At 43.0% G+C, this 21,150-nt stretch overlaps 1 protein-coding gene across 1 annotated transcript in view; it reads left to right on the top strand.

The window, feature by feature from the left end:
* The first annotated feature begins 379 nt into the window (after positions 1-379).
* The window catches only part of SPoCk (secretory pathway calcium atpase), a 32,286-nt gene continuing 11,515 nt past the window's right edge, over positions 380-21,150 (top strand). The window contains exons 1-10 of the mRNA XM_028323619.1: positions 380-541; positions 10,843-10,999; positions 11,560-11,691; positions 11,875-12,001; positions 12,408-12,645; positions 13,102-13,233; positions 13,748-13,914; positions 15,241-15,386; positions 16,289-16,491; positions 17,360-17,539. Of these exons, the coding sequence (XP_028179420.1) occupies positions 439-541; positions 10,843-10,999; positions 11,560-11,691; positions 11,875-12,001; positions 12,408-12,645; positions 13,102-13,233; positions 13,748-13,914; positions 15,241-15,386; positions 16,289-16,491; positions 17,360-17,539 (1,585 nt within the window). The 5' untranslated portion in view covers positions 380-438. The remainder of the gene's footprint in view (positions 542-10,842; positions 11,000-11,559; positions 11,692-11,874; positions 12,002-12,407; positions 12,646-13,101; positions 13,234-13,747; positions 13,915-15,240; positions 15,387-16,288; positions 16,492-17,359; positions 17,540-21,150) is intronic.

Genomic DNA, 21,150 nt, shown 5'->3' on the forward strand with positions numbered 1-21,150 from the left:
GGTCCAAAAATTCAATTCAATTTTTATTTCCTTGGATTATTACATTAGGTTTAATTTCTATTTTGATTTTGAATCGGTTTTTGACTGTTATTTTTAAAATGTTGAGCATGTAATTTAAAAAAAAATATCCCCTCGGATCTCTAAGAAAATTCGATTGAATCGACTTGTGGAAATCGTTCATCGATCCATTAGGTATTTGCTGCCCAACGAAAGTGATCATTATATACCATTTTGTGTATTCTGCTTGTCTGATTTAGTTTTCCATTGCTACCCAGAGGAATAAAGTTCCCAATCCCGCAAATCCTAGGCCCAAACAGTCCTGGTTATAATCGTCAGGATTAAGAGTGGCCATATTAATTGGATTTCCTTTTCCAGGTGGCCGAGCGTCTGAATGTGGACGTGCGCCGCGGGCTGTCATGGCGCGAGGCGAACGACCGCATGAACTTCGTCGGCCCCAACGAGTTCCAGGTGAAGGAGCAGGACCCGCTCTGGAAGAAGTACATCGAGCAGTTCCAGAACCCGCTCATACTGCTGCTGCTTGGTAAGACCACCTAGTATTTTAAAAGATAGAGGTACTAAAGCCCGGTCCGTGAGCACGTAGAATTTTGTCCAATGACCCCTAGCTACCCATCCTTATCGCTCGCGCGTAATTACATATATTGCTGTCGCGACTGTGCGACTGGCACCCTCAGTGAGTGTGCGAGCGCGATAGCAACATAATTACGCGCGAGCAATAAGGATGGGTAGCTTGGGGTCATTGGACAAAATTCTACGTGCTCACGGACCAGACTATAGTAATTTGTGTTATGTTGCTTTGTTGTCCCAAAGCGGTAAGGCAAGCTATATTTGGTCCTGAAAGCGGCTTAAATATTTACTTTTAAAGAGTTTTGTAAATAGAAGGGAGTTTACCACAATCCAGTGGTCGACGGGGATCGTAGGCGACCCTCGAATCGGTAGGTCGATACTTATAGCTATAGTCGACTGATTATCCCTTCGTATAAAAGTTGTACGTTTTTTATACAGATCGAAGTTTGTGTTTAACGTCAAGCAACGTGAAACAAACTCTCATACGCTTACTTAGTTAACCGATCCGGGTAGTAACTAGGTATTGGGTAATCTGTGTTCGGGTACCCTTTTTTGACCCAGGAAAATTGCCTGTCCATATACCTACCGCCGGGGGGCGGCAGGTTATGTGGGACTAGGGTTGCCAGGTGTCCGGCTTTTTCCGGCCAAATATTGTCTTGGTCGGCCTGTCCGGCTTTTGTTAGGCTCACGGCATCAGGATGTTGTACAACCGATGATGATAGTACTCCCCCCCCGTGACATGTCCGGCTTTTAGGGTAAAATGTCCGGCCAAATAAAGTACAGAGTCCGGCTTTTGTGTTTTTGGACCTGGCAACCCTATGTGGGACAGACTGAATCTTTTCTTGCTGTAACTTGTCCACGAATATTGAATTATGTTGGATTTTCTTTGATCAGCTGGATTGATATAAAATAACTGATGTTTGCCACAAACGTCGATGCTTTATTGCTTCGTTTAGAGTTCATTAACGTTTCTATACTAAGAAAGACTAATATTTTCAGAATAATTTCATGACTTAACACACAATGCTGCTGTTGTTTTTTTTAAACAAATACTTGCAGCAAATGCTAATGATTGTAAGTGTAAATTGAACCGAAGTAACATCCCATTGTACGGTATATTATTGCGATTTCCAATTATACTCGTATTAAGTATGTGTGAATTTATTGTCAGAGGCGCCTGCGTAAAGCCTTATTGATGCAAATGGTTTGTGAATTCATAAAATATGTTCACGTGCAGAATACGTGGAATTAATATAATGTTATGAATATTAATTAATTAATTATTTATTTATACCTTTTGGCCACTGTTTCGCACGGGTGAAGTTTGAAAGACGACCTTTGTCGAAAAGCTCAGTTTAACACTGAAAATATGTAATCTGATACAATCTTAGTTTCTTGCATGATTATAAACTTTTAAATGCAATTTTAAATGATACTGAATAAACATTTCTTCTTCTTTCTTTTAATTTTAAACCACTATTGCGATTATTTTAAGTCTGTCGTTCATGAATTTATAATCTACTACCTACATTGACAAAGGCGAAAACAAGATCAATTTCACATAGTGCCATGCAATGCCAGGCCAAGATCAAATCGAACCTACATAAATTATACTTTTTACTCTCGACCTTATTATGCGAGAATACACATGTAGGGGAAATGTAAAATAATTTGGCATTGACACACTAAAAGTATATTTGCAAGTGAAATTGAGTAGGTACAAGTACTTACTCAAGGGTGCCTACTACGCCCCTGAGTATGTTCTGTATGTTCACCCTTTTAGTTTAAGAACTACTATTAATTAGATGCATTAATATGCTATAATTTATTTGCTTGCAAATTAGTATCTTTGTCCAATTGTAACAAAGACGTGTTGCGAACTTTTCGGCCACTTTGGGTGTCGTGAACTATTCGACGCTGACTGTACTTACATCGTATCAGATGTGCGATGTAAGTGCTCTACACTCTACGGTAATTCGTTTTGCGGTGCCCGTCAGGTCGTTGTCGCTTGCACTTGACGTGGACTGGTTTTTGCCGAGTTTTTTGCGATAGTTACGGTTCACCGGTTAAATGGGGACGTTCTTTTGTTTCTTTAGCGCCATTGGATTGTTAAAATTAATCGAGGAGTTATTTTTAGGGACGGCTTTTCGTTTCCCAGGAAAAAGTTGGATAATAATTTCCATACTAATATTAGAAATGCGAAATTGTGGCTGTTCCTTCACGCTTAAACCGCTAAACCGTTTTAGATGAAAGGTAGAATAATTTGAGACTCAGAGAAAAATATTAGTTTTTTATCGGTTTTTGAAAGGCTATCTGTGATAAAACGAAATCCACGCGGCGAAATCAAAGTCGCGGCCATAAGCTACCTCTATTATTTGCTTGGAATGAGAGAAAAAAGTGGCACGAATTATGGAATAGTTTGTGGTGAACAGCGATTCCTCTATGAACTGGAAGCAGGTGCTACTTGATCGATTCATGTCAGGTGAACGTTTTACCAGTTTGTCTGCATTTAATGACGGCCTCATATAGTTTAGTAGACGTTTTTAAAAATAGAGATGGGCTGTAGACTAGTAGTAATCGATAGAAACCTTTGTTTTATCACTTTGCTCTTGAGGGAAGTCGAACCTTATCTCGAACTACTCCTATGTTCTTCTGATTAATTTCTTTGCGGGTCCAATGACAGTTTAACTTTCCGGGACATGCTTGACCTTCACTTGTTGTGTTATTGGCGGTCAAGCTGTAGATCCTGGCTACACAGGAGTAGCAGAGGTGGGAACGAGAGGTGGGAACAGTCCCGTAGTACAAATCGATATCTACGCGAACGAAGCAGACAAAAGTGTAGGTAGGTACCTAAGTAATACAGATTCCCTTCGTAACGGCGGACTATTAACTCAATTATGGACATGTAACTTTCTGAAATTTTAATGGCCTTAATAAGAAATTATTCTGTCTCTTTCATATTTTGATTTATTACCTACTCTTTTCTTTAGAACTTTGGCAAACAACAAGATCGTTTAATCATGTTGAAATGATTATAGCGACAAAGTAAACAAAGTCGACCTAGTAACATTATGTCTTTAATACATACATTTTTGTACGGAACATTCTTATGTGGGTGCAATAAAGTATTTAAATAAATAAATTAATACTTATTCTTACAAGTGTGCATTTTCATAGTACGATATTCCATTCGTCTCGTCATCCAATGTCAATTTGCTTTGTATCAATTCATCATCATTTCAGCCACAGGACGTCCACTGCTGAACTTAGACCTCCCCCAATGATTTCCACATCGCCCGGTTGGTAGCGGCCTGCATACAGCAATAATTGTATAAATCAATTTATGTGAAAGACTAGCTTCTACAATTATACTATTCTGTAGTTTTTGCGTGAATCAGAGGCTTTCATAAACTATTATCGTGACTTTACATAATGTTTTAGTCGTAATTTAACACAGATACTTAAATAAAAGGCGTTATTAGCCAGTCACGTCTTTTTCTTTATGGCAACATAAAAATTAAATTATATCAAAGATATGAAAACTTTTATATTGTGAACACGATGTACGCGTTGCTATATACATCTATTATTTATTGGTATTATATTTATAGGTTTTTTATTTGAATTTGAACAATATAATGACACTCTATAGACTAAAGACTTTTAAGCCCGATTCGACGAAACTTTTATCCGAGAATAACTCCTGGTATAATTGGCACATTGACAGTTTCAGTATGGGAAATATGTCAAAACTGACGATTTATTCTGAGATTAACATTTACTCTTGTTTGGTCGAATCCACCCTTAGTCGGCCGATATACCCAGTTGTAGTTGGGTCGGGCTGTTATCAGTATGAACATGTATGGAAGTGCGCATTTTACACCAGTTTACTATCGGCCAATTTCTCATACAAACTAGAAGCCGACCCAACTATTCATCATCATCATCTAGCCGTAGGACGTCCACTGCTGAACATAGGCCTCCCCCAATGCTTTCAATGTTACCCGGTTGGTATCGGCCTGCGTCCAACGCTTTCCCGCTACCTTTACGATGTCGTCGGTCCACCTTGTGGGTGGACGTCCCAAGTTGCGACCCAACTATCGGTCGACTAAAAGTCTGTATAAGATTTTAAACTTTGGTGTTCACTTTCACGGCTGCAGTATAGCAGCCGAAACGTCAAGCCGTGAGTACATAATGTAACTTATAATGTCGCATTGAGACCCGTGTCTCTCTATTTTAGTTCAAAGTCTGACTGCGGGGTGTCTAAATTGATTTGATAATTGTAAACCTGCCCCAGAATCGCTAAAATCAAGTGGCAGTGGGCGGGGCACATAGCTCGAAGAGCTGATGGCCGCTGGGGCAGGAAAGTTCTTGAGTGGCGACCACGAGCCGGAAGACGTAGCGTGGGCAGGCCTCCCATTAGGTGGACAGACGATCTGGTGAAGGTCGCGGGAGGTACCTGGATGCAAGCGGCGCAGGACCGGTCTTTGTGGAAATCCTTGGGGGAGGCCTTTGTCCAGCAGTGGACGTCTTTCGGCTGAAACGAACGAACGACCGAACGAAATCCGGCCCCGTACAACCAAACTGTGGAATGGACTGTCGTCTGCGGTGTTTCCGGACGGATACGAGGTGTCTATGGTCGACGGTAATCACTTACCATCAGGTGATCCGTCTGCTCGTTTGCCTCCTGTCACATAAAAAAAAAACGAAGTAATAATTTATCATCAATCTCTAATAACAGTTCAGAGACCAACGGAGATATCGCCAAAGGATACCAAACTAGTTGAATTTGAAACCTTTTTGCAAAGGAAAATGATTGAAAATGATTGGTCGCCATGATTTTCAATGGCGATCCGACCTTGGCGGTATTATGGCGCATAACAAGCGGTAATAAGCATAACATTGAATTAGTAATCGTAACTAACCACTGGAATTCACTGGATGGTGGCACTCGCGAAGATAATGATAAGCTAGAGTTCGACTCTCCTTTGTGATTTTGGTTTGGAGAATGACGTGAATTCACCATCAGCTTGATTGCTTTACACTACACCATAGCATTTTGTACTAGCATATGTTTAGAATACATATTTAGTGAAAAAGAGGTTCTTCCTACATAGTCACTTACTCGTACATTTTGTTTAAAAGGGACCTCGAATAGATTGTCCAAATACATAGTATTTTTTTGTTGTACTATAAAAATGTATTTACCTTTTTCATTATCAAGAACTAAGTAGTTAGCATGGTTTCGATCTTTGTAGAACGGGTAAAAAAAGAAACAATCTCGCTTATGCCAGTTGGTTCTTTCTTCTTCTTCTTTTCAGCCAAATGACGTCCACTGCTGGACAAAGGCCTCCCCCAAGGTTTTCCACAATGAACGGTCCTGCGCTGCCCGCATCCAGGCTCTTCCCGCGACCTTTACCAGATCGTCGGTCCACCTAGTAGGAGGCCTGCCCACGCTACGTCTTCCAGCCCGTGGTCGCCACTCGAGAACTTTCCTGCCCCAACGGCCATCGTCTCTACGAGCTATGTGCCCCGCCCACTGCCACTTGATTTTAGCAATTCTGCGAGCTATGTCGGTTACTTTGGTTCTCCTGCGGATCTCCTCATTTCTGATTCGATCACGCAGGGAAACCCCGAGCATAGCCCGCTCCATCGCCCTTTGGGTGACCTTGAGCCTTCTTATGAGGCCCATAGTAAGCGACCACGTCTCAGATCCTTATCCGACGCCAGTTGGTTATCCTTCTTTTATACCAAATCAATTTCGGTTTATAATACATACTTGCTTCGCCCGCGTGGAATTTTTCGGTTTTTTATATAACCACACACTCAGCAATAATGTTGCTTTCTATTGGTGAAAGAATTTTTAAAATCGGTTTAGTAGATCCCGAGATTACCCTTTATTACCCTTTACAATTTAACAAATATACTAACACACAAACTTTACCTCTTTATATTAATAGTATAGACCAGTATTATGGCCGTATGGTTTATGGCATGATCCTTGCAGAACGAGTAAAAAAAAGAAATAACTCGCTTATAGCAGGTGACCATCTTTCTTTAGGTATATTTATAAAATAAACAAACAATTCGGTTCGGTTTTTTATGTTATCAATTGAAGATTATTTTTAAATACGAGGGCGGCACTGAAAATTTCGGGAATCAAGGAAGTGAAACAACATTACTATTTAAAAATGTATTTATTGCTTTTCAAAGTATTCTCTGCGAAATTTGACACATTTTTCCATACACGAAACCAATCATTGAAGCAACCATTGCATTCGGAAGTTTGGGTCTCCAAAATGGCCGTTTTGTAGGCCTCCCACAGCTTCTTCAGGTGATGAAAATCTCTGACCACGCAATTTATTCTTTATTTTAGGGAAAGTATAGAAATCATTAGGGCTTAGGTCGGGGCTGTACGGCGGATGGACTAATAATTCTATGTTTTCTTGCTCTAAAAACTCTTTTGTTCAGTGCGCGGTGTGAGAACTCGCATTGTCGTGATAGAGGATGATGCGGCGGTTGCAGTTCTCTTTACGGAGTTCAGAAACGACCTGTGGCAAACAAATGCTAGCATACTAATCTGCATTAACCGTTCTTTGTCCCCCAAGAGGAATAGTCGCAACATGGCCGGTTTTGGAGACAAACGTGGCCACCATTTTTTTTGCAACACTCCGTGAACGAACTATTTTTGTTGGCTTTAATTCATTTTCGAACACCCAAACTCGTGACTGGTTTTTTTTTACGGTCCTGCGCTGCCCGCATCCAGGCTCTTCCCGCGACCTTTACCAGATCGTCGGTCCACCTAGTAGGAGGCCTGCCCACGCTACGTCTTCCAGCCCGTGGTCGCCACTCGAGAACTTTCCTGCCCCAACGGCCATCGTCTCTACGAGCTATGTGCCCCGCCCACTGCCACTTGATTTTAGCAATTCTGCGAGCTATGTCGGTTACTTTGGTTCTCCTGCGGATCTCCTCATTTCTGATTCGATCACGCAGGGAAACCCCGAGCATAGCCCGCTCCATCGCCCTTTGGGTGACCTTGAGCCTTCTTATGAGGCCCATAGTAAACGACCACGTCTCAGATCCTTATCCGACGCCAGTTGGTTATCCTTCTTTTATACCAAATCAATTTCGGTTTATAATACATACTTGCTTCGCCCGCGTGGAATTTTTCGGTTTTTTATATAACCACACACTCAGCAATAATGTTGCTTTCTATTGGTGAAAGAATTTTTAAAATCGGTTTAGTAGATCCCGAGATTACCCTTTATTACCCTTTACAATTTAACAAATATACTAACACACAAACTTTACCTCTTTATATTAATAGTATAGACCAGTATTATGGCCGTATGGTTTATGGCATGATCCTTGCAGAACGAGTAAAAAAAAGAAATAACTCGCTTATAGCAGGTGACCATCTTTCTTTAGGTATATTTATAAAATAAACAAACAATTCGGTTCGGTTTTTTATGTTATCAATTGAAGATTATTTTTAAATACGAGGGCGGCACTGAAAATTTCGGGAATCAAGGAAGTGAAACAACATTACTATTTAAAAATGTATTTATTGCTTTTCAAAGTATTCTCTGCGAAATTTGACACATTTTTCCATACACGAAACCAATCATTGAAGCAACCATTGCATTCGGAAGTTTGGGTCTCCAAAATGGCCGTTTTGTAGGCCTCCCACAGCTTCTTCAGGTGATGAAAATCTCTGACCACGCAATTTATTCTTTATTTTAGGGAAAGTATAGAAATCATTAGGGCTTAGGTCGGGGCTGTACGGCGGATGGACTAATAATTCTATGTTTTCTTGCTCTAAAAACTCTTTTGTTCAGTGCGCGGTGTGAGAACTCGCATTGTCGTGATAGAGGATGATGCGGCGGTTGCAGTTCTCTTTACGGAGTTCAGAAACGACCTGTGGCAAACAAATGCTAGCATACTAATCTGCAAGCGATAAATTGTGGTTTTGGATGGGGCTTCATTACCAAATGCAGAAATCATCCGGTCAACACACTGTTTTTGTGTTAAACCACTTCAAAAGTCATAATAAATCATCGCTCTTGAATTTTCTCGAGTCAATTCCATTTTCTCAACGACTAAACAAGTTTGACAAGACCTTGTGATACGACCGAGAATCTTTTTTTAAATAAATAAATGGTATACGATTTTTAAAACCCTGGAGTTTGCAATTAAATAGATTTTAATATGACTGGAACAGTGGAAATATTACATTCCCGATACTTTTAGTGCAGCCCTCGTACATTTGTATTCTTCACTGATCGCGATCGCGTCGCGTGATTGCGTGTCACAATAAACTTTTCTTTAAATCTCAATTCACTATTATTCTCACCGACCGATCGCAGATCTTAATTGAGATTATGAATCAACTCGTCTGTCTGTATATCATTCAAGAAACAATAACAAAGAACAGACGCGGTTGATTCCCATGAAACATATAAATAGTTTTATTTATACCAAACGAATGCTGGGTATGTGTGAATCAATTTGAGTACTGTTGAGTTTAATAATATTATGCTGTGTTAAGAAAACAAAAGCATGGTGAAGTAGATATTAAATAGCTTTTGCACAAGCAATTTTGTACTTGTTGAAAAATATTTGTAATCTGAGGTCTATGGTACGTCACTTTGGATAAAGACATTATTCTGTCTTAACCAAACAACAAACAGTCGCACATTTTGTTTAATTTTAGACACACATCTGTTACAGCTTCTTCCGTATTTCCACATGAGAACAGTCGTAAAATCCAAATTGTGTCATCACATTCACATAATCAAAAACTTAGCATCTTTAGTCATGTAAAATAGACATATTACTCATTTAAAATACATATTTTAGTAGACGACTTCAAATAAATCCAAAAAATATTTAATGCACAAGTTATTCAAAAACAATTCATAAAACGAACGTAATTTTTAATCAGACTGTATTTCGAACTTGTTTACAAAGATTTGAGGAAATCCTAATAGAATTCTAAAAAATGATAACGCGTTATTCCCCAAAGCCAGTTAGCTAAGTGGCCGGGCCCGAGCGAATTTTAAGAGCGGCTTATTTATTATTTAAAAGGATAAAGGGAGCCTTTTAGAACAGCTGTTTACACTCCTTTTATAAGTACAACAAGTTTTAAACATAAACTTTGTGCAACCTTTTTTGTTTACCGGATGTTTTTGGCTGGGATGGAATATTGGAATAATAAAGTGATTTTCTTGTTGTTGAACTACAATCTCTTTCTAGTAATACTACAGTTGGGATTAAAAGAAATAAACGTACAACTCAGGCGCGGATCCAGCCCTCAAAAAAGGTTGTGGGCACAGCCACCAAAAATTAGCAAAGTGAGAGTTGGATCACTACATGCCCGGACCACAGATAATATAATACTAGTCCCGGACATACATACATGCCTATCAATCCCAACTATCCCAACTAATATTATAAATGCGAAAGTAACTCTGTCTGTCTGTCTGTCTGTCTGTCTGTCTGTCTGTCTGTTACGCTTTCCCGCTTAAACCTCGCAACCGATTTTGATGAAATTTGGCATAGAGATAGTTTGAGTCCCGGGAAAGAACATAGGATAGTTTTTATCCCGGTTTTTGAAACAGGGACGCGCGCGATAAAGTTTTTCTGTGACAGACAAAATTCCACGCGGTCTGTCTGTCTGTCTGTCTGTTACGCTTTCCCGCTTAAACCTCGCAACCGATTTTGATGAAATTTGGCATAGAGATAGTTTGAGTCCCGGGAAAGAACATAGGATAGTTTTTATCCCGGTTTTTGAAACAGGGACGCGCGCGATAAAGTTTTTCTGTGACAGACAAAATTCCACGATCATAATTAAAACAAGCAAATTAGGGTTGTGGGCATGGCCACTGTGCCCACAACGGTGGATCCGCGCCTGGTACAACTCATATGTAAACAATTCTTAGCCTAGCCGCAGACCACAGTCTTTTGGTCGGCCGATAGTTGGGTCGTGCTGTTAATCAGTGTGGACATGTATGAAAGTGCGCACATTACATAGGCCGATTCTTCATACAAATTAAGCGAAAAGAATGTGGGCATATCCTTCACTAAAGTGGAGGAGGCCCATAGTCCAACAGTGGGCTGTAAAGGGCTGTTATTGATGATGATGAGTCTAGCAGCGGCGCCTCAGATCTCGATTCGGACACTCCGACATCGACACCCTTGGGCTATTGTATGATGATGATGACGATGAAACTTAATTCGTTGTTCTCTTGTCTCCAGGATCAGCAGTGGTGAGCGTGTGCATGCGACAATTCGACGACGCGATATCGATCACGGTCGCAATCATCATCGTGGTTACGGTGGCCTTCGTCCAGGAGTACCGATCGGAGAAGTCGCTTGAGGAGCTGAATAAATTGGTGCCGCCATCTTGCAACTGGTAAGCTTGGCTAGCGAATATAGAACAAACCCTAAAACTAATTAAACCGAGCAGAACAGTTTGCTTCCACTGGGAATTGAACGTTGGACCTATGGGTCTGTGACAGTCTTTACACTAGACCATAGAAAAGATTAATTTGAAAAAACCTCTGAACATCCACTCGTTTCAGCCAAATGACGTCCACTGCTAGACAAAGGCCTCCCCCAAGGATTTCCATAACGAACGATCCTGCGCTGCCCGCATCCAGGCTCTTCCCGCGACCTTCACCAGATCGTCGGTCCACCTAGTGGGAGGCCTGCCCTGCCCTGCTACGTCTTCCGGCCCACAGTTGCCACTCGAGAACTTTTCTGCCCCAACGGCCATCATCTCTACAAGCTATGTGCCCCGCCCCCTGCCACATGATTTTAGCAATTCTGCATGCAATATTGCACTACGAGTATATTCAAAGTCGCGATCAATTATTATTTGTCATTTTTGGTAATAATAATGCCCCAACCCAAATCCAATAACTCTTTCTGTACCTAAATTACTGTTGCTTACCACCAAAATCTCTTTTTCAGTCTCCGCGAAGGCAGCCTCGAACATTTCCTCGCCCGCAACCTCGTCCCAGGCGACATAGTCCATCTCAATGTCGGCGACAGAGTACCGGCGGACTTGCGACTATTCGACTCGACGGACCTTGCCATCGACGAGTCTTCGTTCACTGGGGAGACAGAACCGGCTGGCAAGAATGTGTTACCTAACAAGGCATCTGCTGGGAGAGTTAATAAGGACAACATCGCCTTTATGGGGACTTTAGTGCGATGCGGTAACGCTAAGGTTAGTTTATGTAGTCCTTTGTCACTATAGAGTAGTAAAGGAACGAATATAGTCGTGTCTTCGTTCACTGGGGAGACCGAACCGGCTGGGAAGAATGTGCTACCTAACAAGGCATCCGCTGGAAGGGTTAACAAGGATAACATCGCCTTTATGGGGACTTTAGTGCGATGCGGCAACGCTAAGGTTAGTTCTCCTAAATTCTTCAGTTATATCTTTGGGGACAGTAAAGGAACGAATATAGTTGAGTATTCGTTCACTGGGGAGACCGAACCGGCTAGGAAGAATGTGCTACCTAACAAAGCATCCGCTGGAAGGGTTAACAAGGATAACATCGCCTTTATGGGGACCTTAGTGCGATGCGGCACCTCCTAAATTCTTCAGTTATATGTTTGGGGACATCGAACACCTTCAATGTTTTTTGAGCAGTAATGCTGTAGATCTTTGCTACACAGAAGTTGCAGCGATGGGGACGGGAGGTAGAAATAGTTCCGTAACAGCGCCATAGCGTTTTACGAAAGAGGCCTTTGCAGCTTAGTCTACAGTTACTCATTCTATAATTTCCTAACCGGCACAACATCCATATCTACAGGGAATCGTAGTCAGCACCGGCGAGCGATCCGAGTTCGGCGACATTTTCCGCATGATGCAAGCGGAGGAGGCCCCCAAGACTCCCCTGCAGAAGTCCATGGACACCCTGGGCGCTCAACTGTCCATGTATTCCTTCTGCATCATCGGCTTCATCATGGTCACCGGCTGGCTGCAGGGAAAGGCTCTGCAGGACATGTTTACCATTGGCGTCAGTTTGGCTGTGGCTGCTATTCCTGAAGGTAAAACTGAACCCTTATTTTGACGTTATGAAGTTAGATTTCTTCGTATTGGCTTTTAAACTTAGAGATTTAAATAACAATCTAACTTTCCTTCGGGGCAAAGTTGGTCTTCACTAATTGAATTTGCAGAACACATTTATTTACCTTGTTATGTATCCATATGTGTCGGAGAGCTGATTAATGAAGGCGACATCTTTGCAAAAGTAGTGTACAGGACGCTCAGTTCTGCAAAAGACGATCTAATAGTTGGTAGTGATGGGATGGACGTCGTTACGTTAGCAGTTGACTGATTTTATATTTTCCGGGTTCGAACTGCCCATCGACAAACCATATTGTGTGTGCAGGAGATATTAGCTAAGTGTAAAAATATGTTTATCTTAGCCTCAAAAGTTTAATTCAGGTTTATCGAAAAGAAGTGTATTCTCGAAACTAACCTCACAATCATTAACTCCTCAGGTCTCCCGATCGTGGTGACGGTGACATTGGCTCTCGGCGTGATGCGGATGGCGAAACGAAACGCCATTGTGAAAAAACTGCCAACTGTGGAAACTTTGGGCTGCGTCAACGTCATTTGCAGCGACAAGACTGGTGAGTTTGGATGATGACAACCGTCTTTAGATTAAAGACAGTAGTTTTGTAAGACTCATTTAGACAAATATTGATAAAATAAATAGCGTTTTGGCTAAAAGTAAAAAGACGTCATCGGTATAAGAATAGCAATTTGAAAATGTGCTTGTGTAGGTGTAAGGTCGGCTCACCACTTCACCGACAGCAAAATTTTAGTCCAGAGCGATCGATGGGGATCGAATTACTGACGACGACCGTTAGAACTGGCAATCTGGTGCCGATACGTTTCAGCTATTGTCACTTTTAATTAACTGTTATTCGAGTTTATTACATGGTCGTAAATAGAAAATGTTGTCCCATATTTCTAACATCGTATACATAGTTTCTTTTTCTATTGACTATCCTTACCAAATGCTGAAATAAACTCAAGATCTTGCAAGCAGCACAAGACCGCTCTTGGTAGAAATGTTTGAGCTTTTCCTTTGTCCAGCAATCTTCATTTGCTGAAACAAATTATTACCGTTTTCTCCCTCAGGAACTCTAACTAAGAACGAGATGACTGTGACGACGATATCTACCTCCGGCGGCCATATTGCCGAAGTGACGGGCGCGGGCTACAACGCACGCGGTGACGTGCAATTGCGCGCTTATAAAGGGCGAGACCTGGATGTCGCGCGTATGGGAGTTCATACTATGCTCGAGGTATGACTATTTTATTTTATTACCTGATACATGACTTCTCAGGACGTATGACGTCATAGAAAGTGTGACGTCATGGTGCGGGCTACAACATATAACGGGCGAGACCTGGATTTGGCACGTACCTCTCAACGCTACACCCTCGCAAACGCTCGCACCTCAAACTCTCGCAGGAAGCGGGCATAAGAGCAGAGACCTCGACGCTGAACCATATTGGAAGTATGACCAGGCCTGTTCATCTCCGCGAGTTTACATCGAAAACAAAACACGCACGATGGCCTACCTACAGGATACTGTTCGACAAGGCCTCACATACGAGCGAACATTGACTCACGCACGCGTATTCTTGTGTATGATGGAAGAAAATAAAGAAAATGGTGTACTAAATACTGTGCAGTATTTAACTGCCTAAATAATAATAACACAGAATGTACTTTTTTAAGTTGCCTCAAGACACTGAGAGGTAAATAAGTAGTGTTAATTATGAAAAATCTAAAACGTTAAAATAACGGTATCGTTGTGGCCAATGAGATGCTGTCATAGTTTGACGTATTGTCAATGTCACACTAGGATCAAACGTCGGAATAGAGGGACGCGCGGAGACGACTCCGCGCGCTTTTGTGCGAAGTGATGAATTATATCTAAAATAAGGTAATATACTGTGAAAGTTAAGTATCCAGTGTTTTATTTATGAGAATAGATCTACCGGCCTCTAATAGTAGTTAATATTATTCATGATAATTCATGCTAAATCATGTATTTCCTCCGCCATTTTCCGCAGTTTGGTACCTCACGTCACATTATTTTACCGAAGTCAGCCCTATAGCTTCGGCGCAGTGCCGATCACTGACGTTTGTCAACAAAATGGTGCTTGACTCTTGAGACATGCCAAATTACACCATATTGTTAGTAACATTGTGCATACATTTTTTAAATACCTTCGCGAAGTAAAACCTCTGTACGTAGTACTTATTATTATTCTGTGGTATATCGAAATACGCGTGACATCATAGCGGGGGCGCAGGTGTAAGAAGACACCATCTTTGCTACAGGTGTGACGTCACATGAGATACCACATAACCCACACTTGCGTCGCCGGACACGGGTAAAAGCGGCCATAATGTTAGTGGAAATATGACGTCACAACCGCCACCTTATTGAAGTCCAGCCAATTCTTCATTTTAGTTACCAAAAACAATATTAAGTAAAAAAATAATCCTGAGGCGACGTAAAGTTACAATCCTTGGTGAAGTTACAAACATCAAACCTTTATTTTAACCCTAGGTGAGCGTTATCTGCAACAACTCATAAACTATCTTATTTTTTTAGGTCGGCGTTCTCTGTAACAACGCGATCATTCGCGACGAGACGTTATACGGGCAGCCTACAGAGGGAGCTATACTGGCGTGTGCTCTGAAGAACGGTATGGAAGACATCAGGGAACAATACACCAGGCTGCATGAGATCCCGTTTAGGTAAGAAAGTAATTTGTCCCTTCGTTTCAGCCAAATGTTTTCCTGGATAAAGGCCTCCCCCAAGGATTTTCACAACAACCGGTCTTGCGCTGACCGCATCTAGGTGTTTCCTGCGACCTTCGCCCGATCGTCGGTTCACCTAGTAGGAAGCCTGCCCACGACGTCCTCCAGCCCGTGGTCGCCACTCGAGAACTTTTCTGCCCCAACGGCCATCGTCTCTGCGAGCTATGTGCCACTTGACGAAGAAAGTGGTTATAAAATGGAAGTTTTCCATGGTTTCGGCAGAGTTGAATAGAAAACTCTTCCCGTGGATGTCGTGAGAGGCGAGTGAATATTATGCGTCACCAACCCGTATGGCCAGCATTGGGAGTATAGTGTTGTTGCTTCAAAGATAGCAGAAAAAACGTGCCGGAGTCAAATACTGCACTGACTTTATTTCATGCTCCATACGAGAGTTCTTTTCAATACTCAAAACTTTAATATTTATTGTTATACACAACATAATATTGGACACTGTTGGATACACCCTTTTTTCTGAGAATCGCTGTGATATAAGGAAAATATATTTCTTATCCTAATGTTTCATTAAAATACTACTTCTGCGTATATGAGTTGATTTTATGTATCTAGGCAGAGCCTGGTAAATGGTGTTTTAAAAATGAAATAGTGATTTGCTAAAGTCCGGTCGCCGAGCACGTAGAATTTTGTCCAATGACCCCAAGCGATCTTTAAGCGACGGGCGCCCGCAGTGAGTGTGCGAGCGAAACGAATTTCTACGTGCTCGCTCGGCGACCGGACTTTATTTGGAAACCACTGTCTTTTGAGAAAGAAGAAAATACCTTCCATTTCCTGATACCAATGTAGTAGCTTGTTAACCACTAACATTCACCTTCTTTCCTCAGCTCCGAAACAAAAATGATGGTTGTGAAATGCGCCCCCAAATTCGGCGACGGCAAAGCTAAAGAGGAGGTATTCGTCAAGGGTGCCATAGAGAAAGTCCTCCCCATGTGCACCAGATACATCGACAGTTCAGGAAATTACGCGCCTATCACCAAAGACAAACAGAACGATTTCATGAGCGAGGCGTATAATATCGGACGGATGGGTAAGTTGTGTACATCTATCTATACTAATATTATAAATGCGAAAGTAACTGTCTGCCTGTCTGTCTTGCTTTCACGCCTAAACCACTGAACCGATTTTGATGAAATATGGCATAGAGATATGAGTCCCAGGAAAGGACATAGGATAGTTTTTACCCCGGTTTTTGAAACAGGGACGCGCGCGATAAAGTTTTTTTGTGACAGACAAAATTCCACGCGGGCGAAGCCGCGGGCGGAAAGCTAGTAGATAAATAATTCTGTGACGGCTTTGTCCAACGAAAATAAAGTCGTGAAATCTAAATTAATCTGAAGCACTTTCTCATCAAAAGCATCATGATTAATAAAATTAATATCGTAGTAAACAAACATATTTAACCGTAAATAGAGAAAAAATTACATTAGAATGACTATAGAATTAAATATTTAGCATGATCATCTATATATATAAAAAAGAAAGTCGTGTTAGTTACACCACTTATAACTCAAGAACGGCTGAACCGATTTAGTTGAAAATTGTCAGGGAGGTAGTTTAGAGCCAGGAGAAGGACATAGGATACTTTTTATCCCGTTCGAAATTAAAAAGAAAAATTCTGCTTATTTATTGCCATTGAGGCGGAACAAAGTTCGCCGGCTCAGCTAGTAGTCAATAGTTTGCTGATCTACCAATAAGTGTAACTGAGACGGTTTTAATTTTTTTTTTCACATATTTTCCTTTTCATTTTTCATCACATTGACTAAGCAAACTATACGAAGCCAAAATGAAAAAAAAAAAAAAAAAAAACCTTAGGCAAACTCAACACGTGGTTTTGGAGATATTTTTAAGGCAAAATTCTCTAAAATCGTCCTCTAAACCTTTATTATCTCCACCAGGTCTCCGCATCATAGCTCTCTGCCGCGGCGACAGTCTCGAAGCGCTAACATACACAGGAGTGTGCGGCGTGTGCGACCCGCCGCGACCGAATGTACGGGACGCGGTCGCTACATTACGCCGAGCCTGTGTGGATGTCAAGATGGTCACTGGGGACGCCAGGCCCACTGCTTTGGCTGTCGGTGAGTTAATACAGCTTCAGAGCTAGATTTGAGGCTCTAAAGCCTGGTCCGTGAGCACGTAGAATTTTGTCCAATGACCCCAAGCTACCCATCCTTATCGCTCGCGCGTAATTATGTTGCTGTCGCTTTCGCACACTCGCTGCGTGACGCTTAGACGAGCCTGTGACGACGTCAAGATGGTCAATCGGGACGCCAGATCTACTGCTTTGGCTGTCGGTAAGTTAATACAGCTTTTGAGCTAGATGAGAGGCTCTATCATACATAGATCCACTGCTTTGGCTGTCGGTAAGTTTGTGGCGACTTTATACGTCATTACAAACTAGTGTACCAACAGATGGCGCTGTCACGCCTCCACTATGGCATACTCAACCACGCGTACAATCCTGCATCGCGGTGTCGGAGTTTTCTATCCTGCCAAGTATATTTAGACAAACCAAAATGGTGTAAATTGGACCTTGGTCCCCGAGCACAACACCCGTTTGGAAGGAAGCATTAACACCTAGCTTCCTTATTGTAGATGAACGACATACCCCACAAGTTTATACAGCTTCAGAGTTAGATTTGAGGCTCTAACATACACAGGAGTGTATGTGTATACGTGACGCTATGACGAGCCTGTGTCTATGTCAAGATGGTCACTGGGACGCCAGGCCCACTGCTTTGGCTGTCGGTAAGTCACTATAAAGCTTCAGAATCAGTCTCGAAGCGCTAACATACACAGGAGTATGCGGCGTATGCGACCCGCCGCGACCGAATGTACGGGACGCGGTCGCTACATTACGGCGAGCCTGTGTGGATGTCAAGATGGTCACCGGGGACGCCAGGCCCACTGCTTTGGCTGTCGGTAAGTCACAGAGCATCAGAGCTAGATTCGAGGCTCTAAAGCCTGGTCCGTGAGCACGTAGAATTTTGTCCAATGACCCCAAGCTACCCATCCTTATCGCTCGCGCGTAATTATGTTGCTGTCGCTTTCGCACACTCGCTGCGTGACGCTTAGACGAGCCTGTGACGACGTCAAGATGGTCAATCGGGACGCCAGATCCACTGCTTTGGCTGTCGGTAAGTTACTACAGCTTCAGAATTAGACTCGAGGCTATATCATACATAGGAGTTAGTACGTGACGCTTAGACGAGGCTGGGTCGATGTTCAAGATGGTCACTGGAGACGCCAGGCCCACTGCTTTGGCTGTCGCTAAGTTACTATAGTCTGGTATGCGAGCACATAGAATTTTGTTCAATGACCCCAAGCTACCGCAGTGAGTGTGCGAGCGCGACAGCAACATAATTACGCGCGAGCGGTAAGGATGGGTAGCTTGGGGTCATAGATTTAAAGCGCTCACATAAAAAGAAGTGTATACGTGACGCTTAGACGAGCCTGTGACGACGTCAAGATGGTCAATGGAGACGCTAGATCCACTGCTTTGGCTGTCGGTAAGTTAGTACAGCTTCATAGTTAGATTCGAAGCTGTATCATACATAGGAGTGTATACGTGACGCTATGACGAGCCTGTGTCTATGTCAAGATGGTCACTGAGACTCCAGGCCCACTGCTTTGGCTGTCGGTAAGTTAATATCTTCGAAATTTGGCTGGCAACAAGTCACAGAGATTCAGAGTAGATTTGAAGCGCTAATATATACAGGAGTGTGCGACCCGCCGCGACCAAATGTACGGGACGCGGTCGCTACGCTGCGGCGAGCTTGTGTCGACGTCAAGATGGTCACTGGGGACGCCAAGCCCACTGCTTTGGCTGTCGGTAAGTCAAGAGCTTTAGAGTTTGGTTGTCGCCAAGTCAAGAGCTACAGAGTTTGGCTGTAGGTAAGTCACAGAGCTTCAAAGTTAGATTTGAAACGCTCCCATACACAATAGTATGCGGCGTGTGCGACCAAACGTGCGGGACGCGGTCGCTACGCTGCGCCGAGCCTGTGTCGACGTCAAGATGGTCACTGGAGACGCCAGGCCCACTGCTTTGGCTGTCGGTGAGTCAACTAAAGCTAATTAAGGCTTCAGAGTGCATTTCAGAGTTAGTCTCGAAGCGTTAACATACACAGGAGTAAATGGAATGTACGGGACGCGGTCGCTACGCTCAAGCGAGCCTGCGTCGACGTCAAGATGGTCACCGGGGACGCCAGGCCCACTGCTTTAGCAGTCGGTAAGTTAATACATCTTCTGAGCTAGATTCGAGGCTCTAAAGCCTGGTCCGTGAGCACGTAGAATTTTGTCCAATGACCCCAAGCTACCCATCCTTATCGCTCGCGCGTAATTATGTTGCTGTCGCGCTCGCACACTCACTGCGGGAGCCCGTCGCACAGTCGCGACAGCAATATAATTACACGCGAGCGATAAGGATGGGTAGCTTGCGGTCATTGGACAAAATTCTACGTGCTCACGGACCAGGCTTTATCATACATAGATCCACTGCTTTGGGTGGGTCGGTAAGTCATTAGAGCTACAAAATAAGCCTCGAAGCGCTAACATACACAGGAGTATGTATGTGACGCTTAGACGAGCCTGTGTCGATGTCAAGATGGTCACTGAGACTCCAGGCCTACTGCTTTGGCTGTCGGTAAGTTACTATAGTCTGGTATGCGAGCACATAGAATTTTGTTCAATGACCCCAAGCTACCGCAGTGAGTGTGCGAGCGCGACAGCAACATAATTACGCGCGAGCGGTAAGGATGGGTAGCTTGGGGTCATAGATTTAAAGCGCTCACATAAACAGAAGTGTATACGTGACGCTTAGACGAGCCTGTGACGACGTCAAGATGGTCAATGGGGACGCTAGATCCACTGCTTTGGCTGTCGGTAAGTTAGTACAGCTTCATAGTTAGATTCGAAGCTGTATCATACATAGGAGTGTATACGTGACGCTATGACGAGCCTGTGTCTATGTCAAGATGGTCACCGGGGACGCCAGGCCCACTGCTTTGGCTGTCGGTAAGTCAATATCTTCGAAATTTGGCTTTTAGTAAGTCAAAAGCTTCAGAGTTTGATTGTCGCCAAGTCAAGAGCTACAGAGTTTGGCTGGCGACAAGTCACGAGCTTCAGAGTAGATTTGAAGCGCTAATATATACAGGAGTGTGCGACCCGCCGCGACCGAATGTACGGGACGCGGTCGCTACATTACGGCGAGCCTGTGTGGATGTCAAGATGGTCACCGGGGACGCCAGGCCCACTGCTTTGGCTGTCGGTAAGTTACTATAGTCTGGTATGCGAGCACATAGAATTTTGTCCAATGACTCCAAGCTACCGCAGTGAGTGTGCGAGCGCGACAGCAACATAATTACGCGCGAGCGGTAAGGATGGGTAGCTTGGGGTCATAGATTTAAAGCGCTCACATAAACAGGAGTGTGTACGTGACGCTTAGACGAGCCTGTGACGACGTCAAGATGGTCAATGGAGACGCCAGACCCACTGCTTTGGCTGTCGGTAAGTTACTACAGCTTCAGAGTTAGACTCGAGGCTCTATCATACATAGGAGTTAGTACGTGACGCTTAGACGAGGCTGGGTCGATGTTCAAGATGGTCACTGGAGACGTGCCCACTGCTTTGGCTGTCGGTAAGTCACTATAAAGCTTCAGAGTCAGTCTCGAAGCGCTAACATAAACAGGAG

Source organism: Ostrinia furnacalis, unplaced genomic scaffold, assembly GCF_004193835.3.
Source record: "Ostrinia furnacalis isolate ACB-3 unplaced genomic scaffold, ASM419383v2 OfSCF0658, whole genome shotgun sequence".
Classification (NCBI taxonomy): domain Eukaryota; kingdom Metazoa; phylum Arthropoda; class Insecta; order Lepidoptera; family Crambidae; genus Ostrinia; species Ostrinia furnacalis.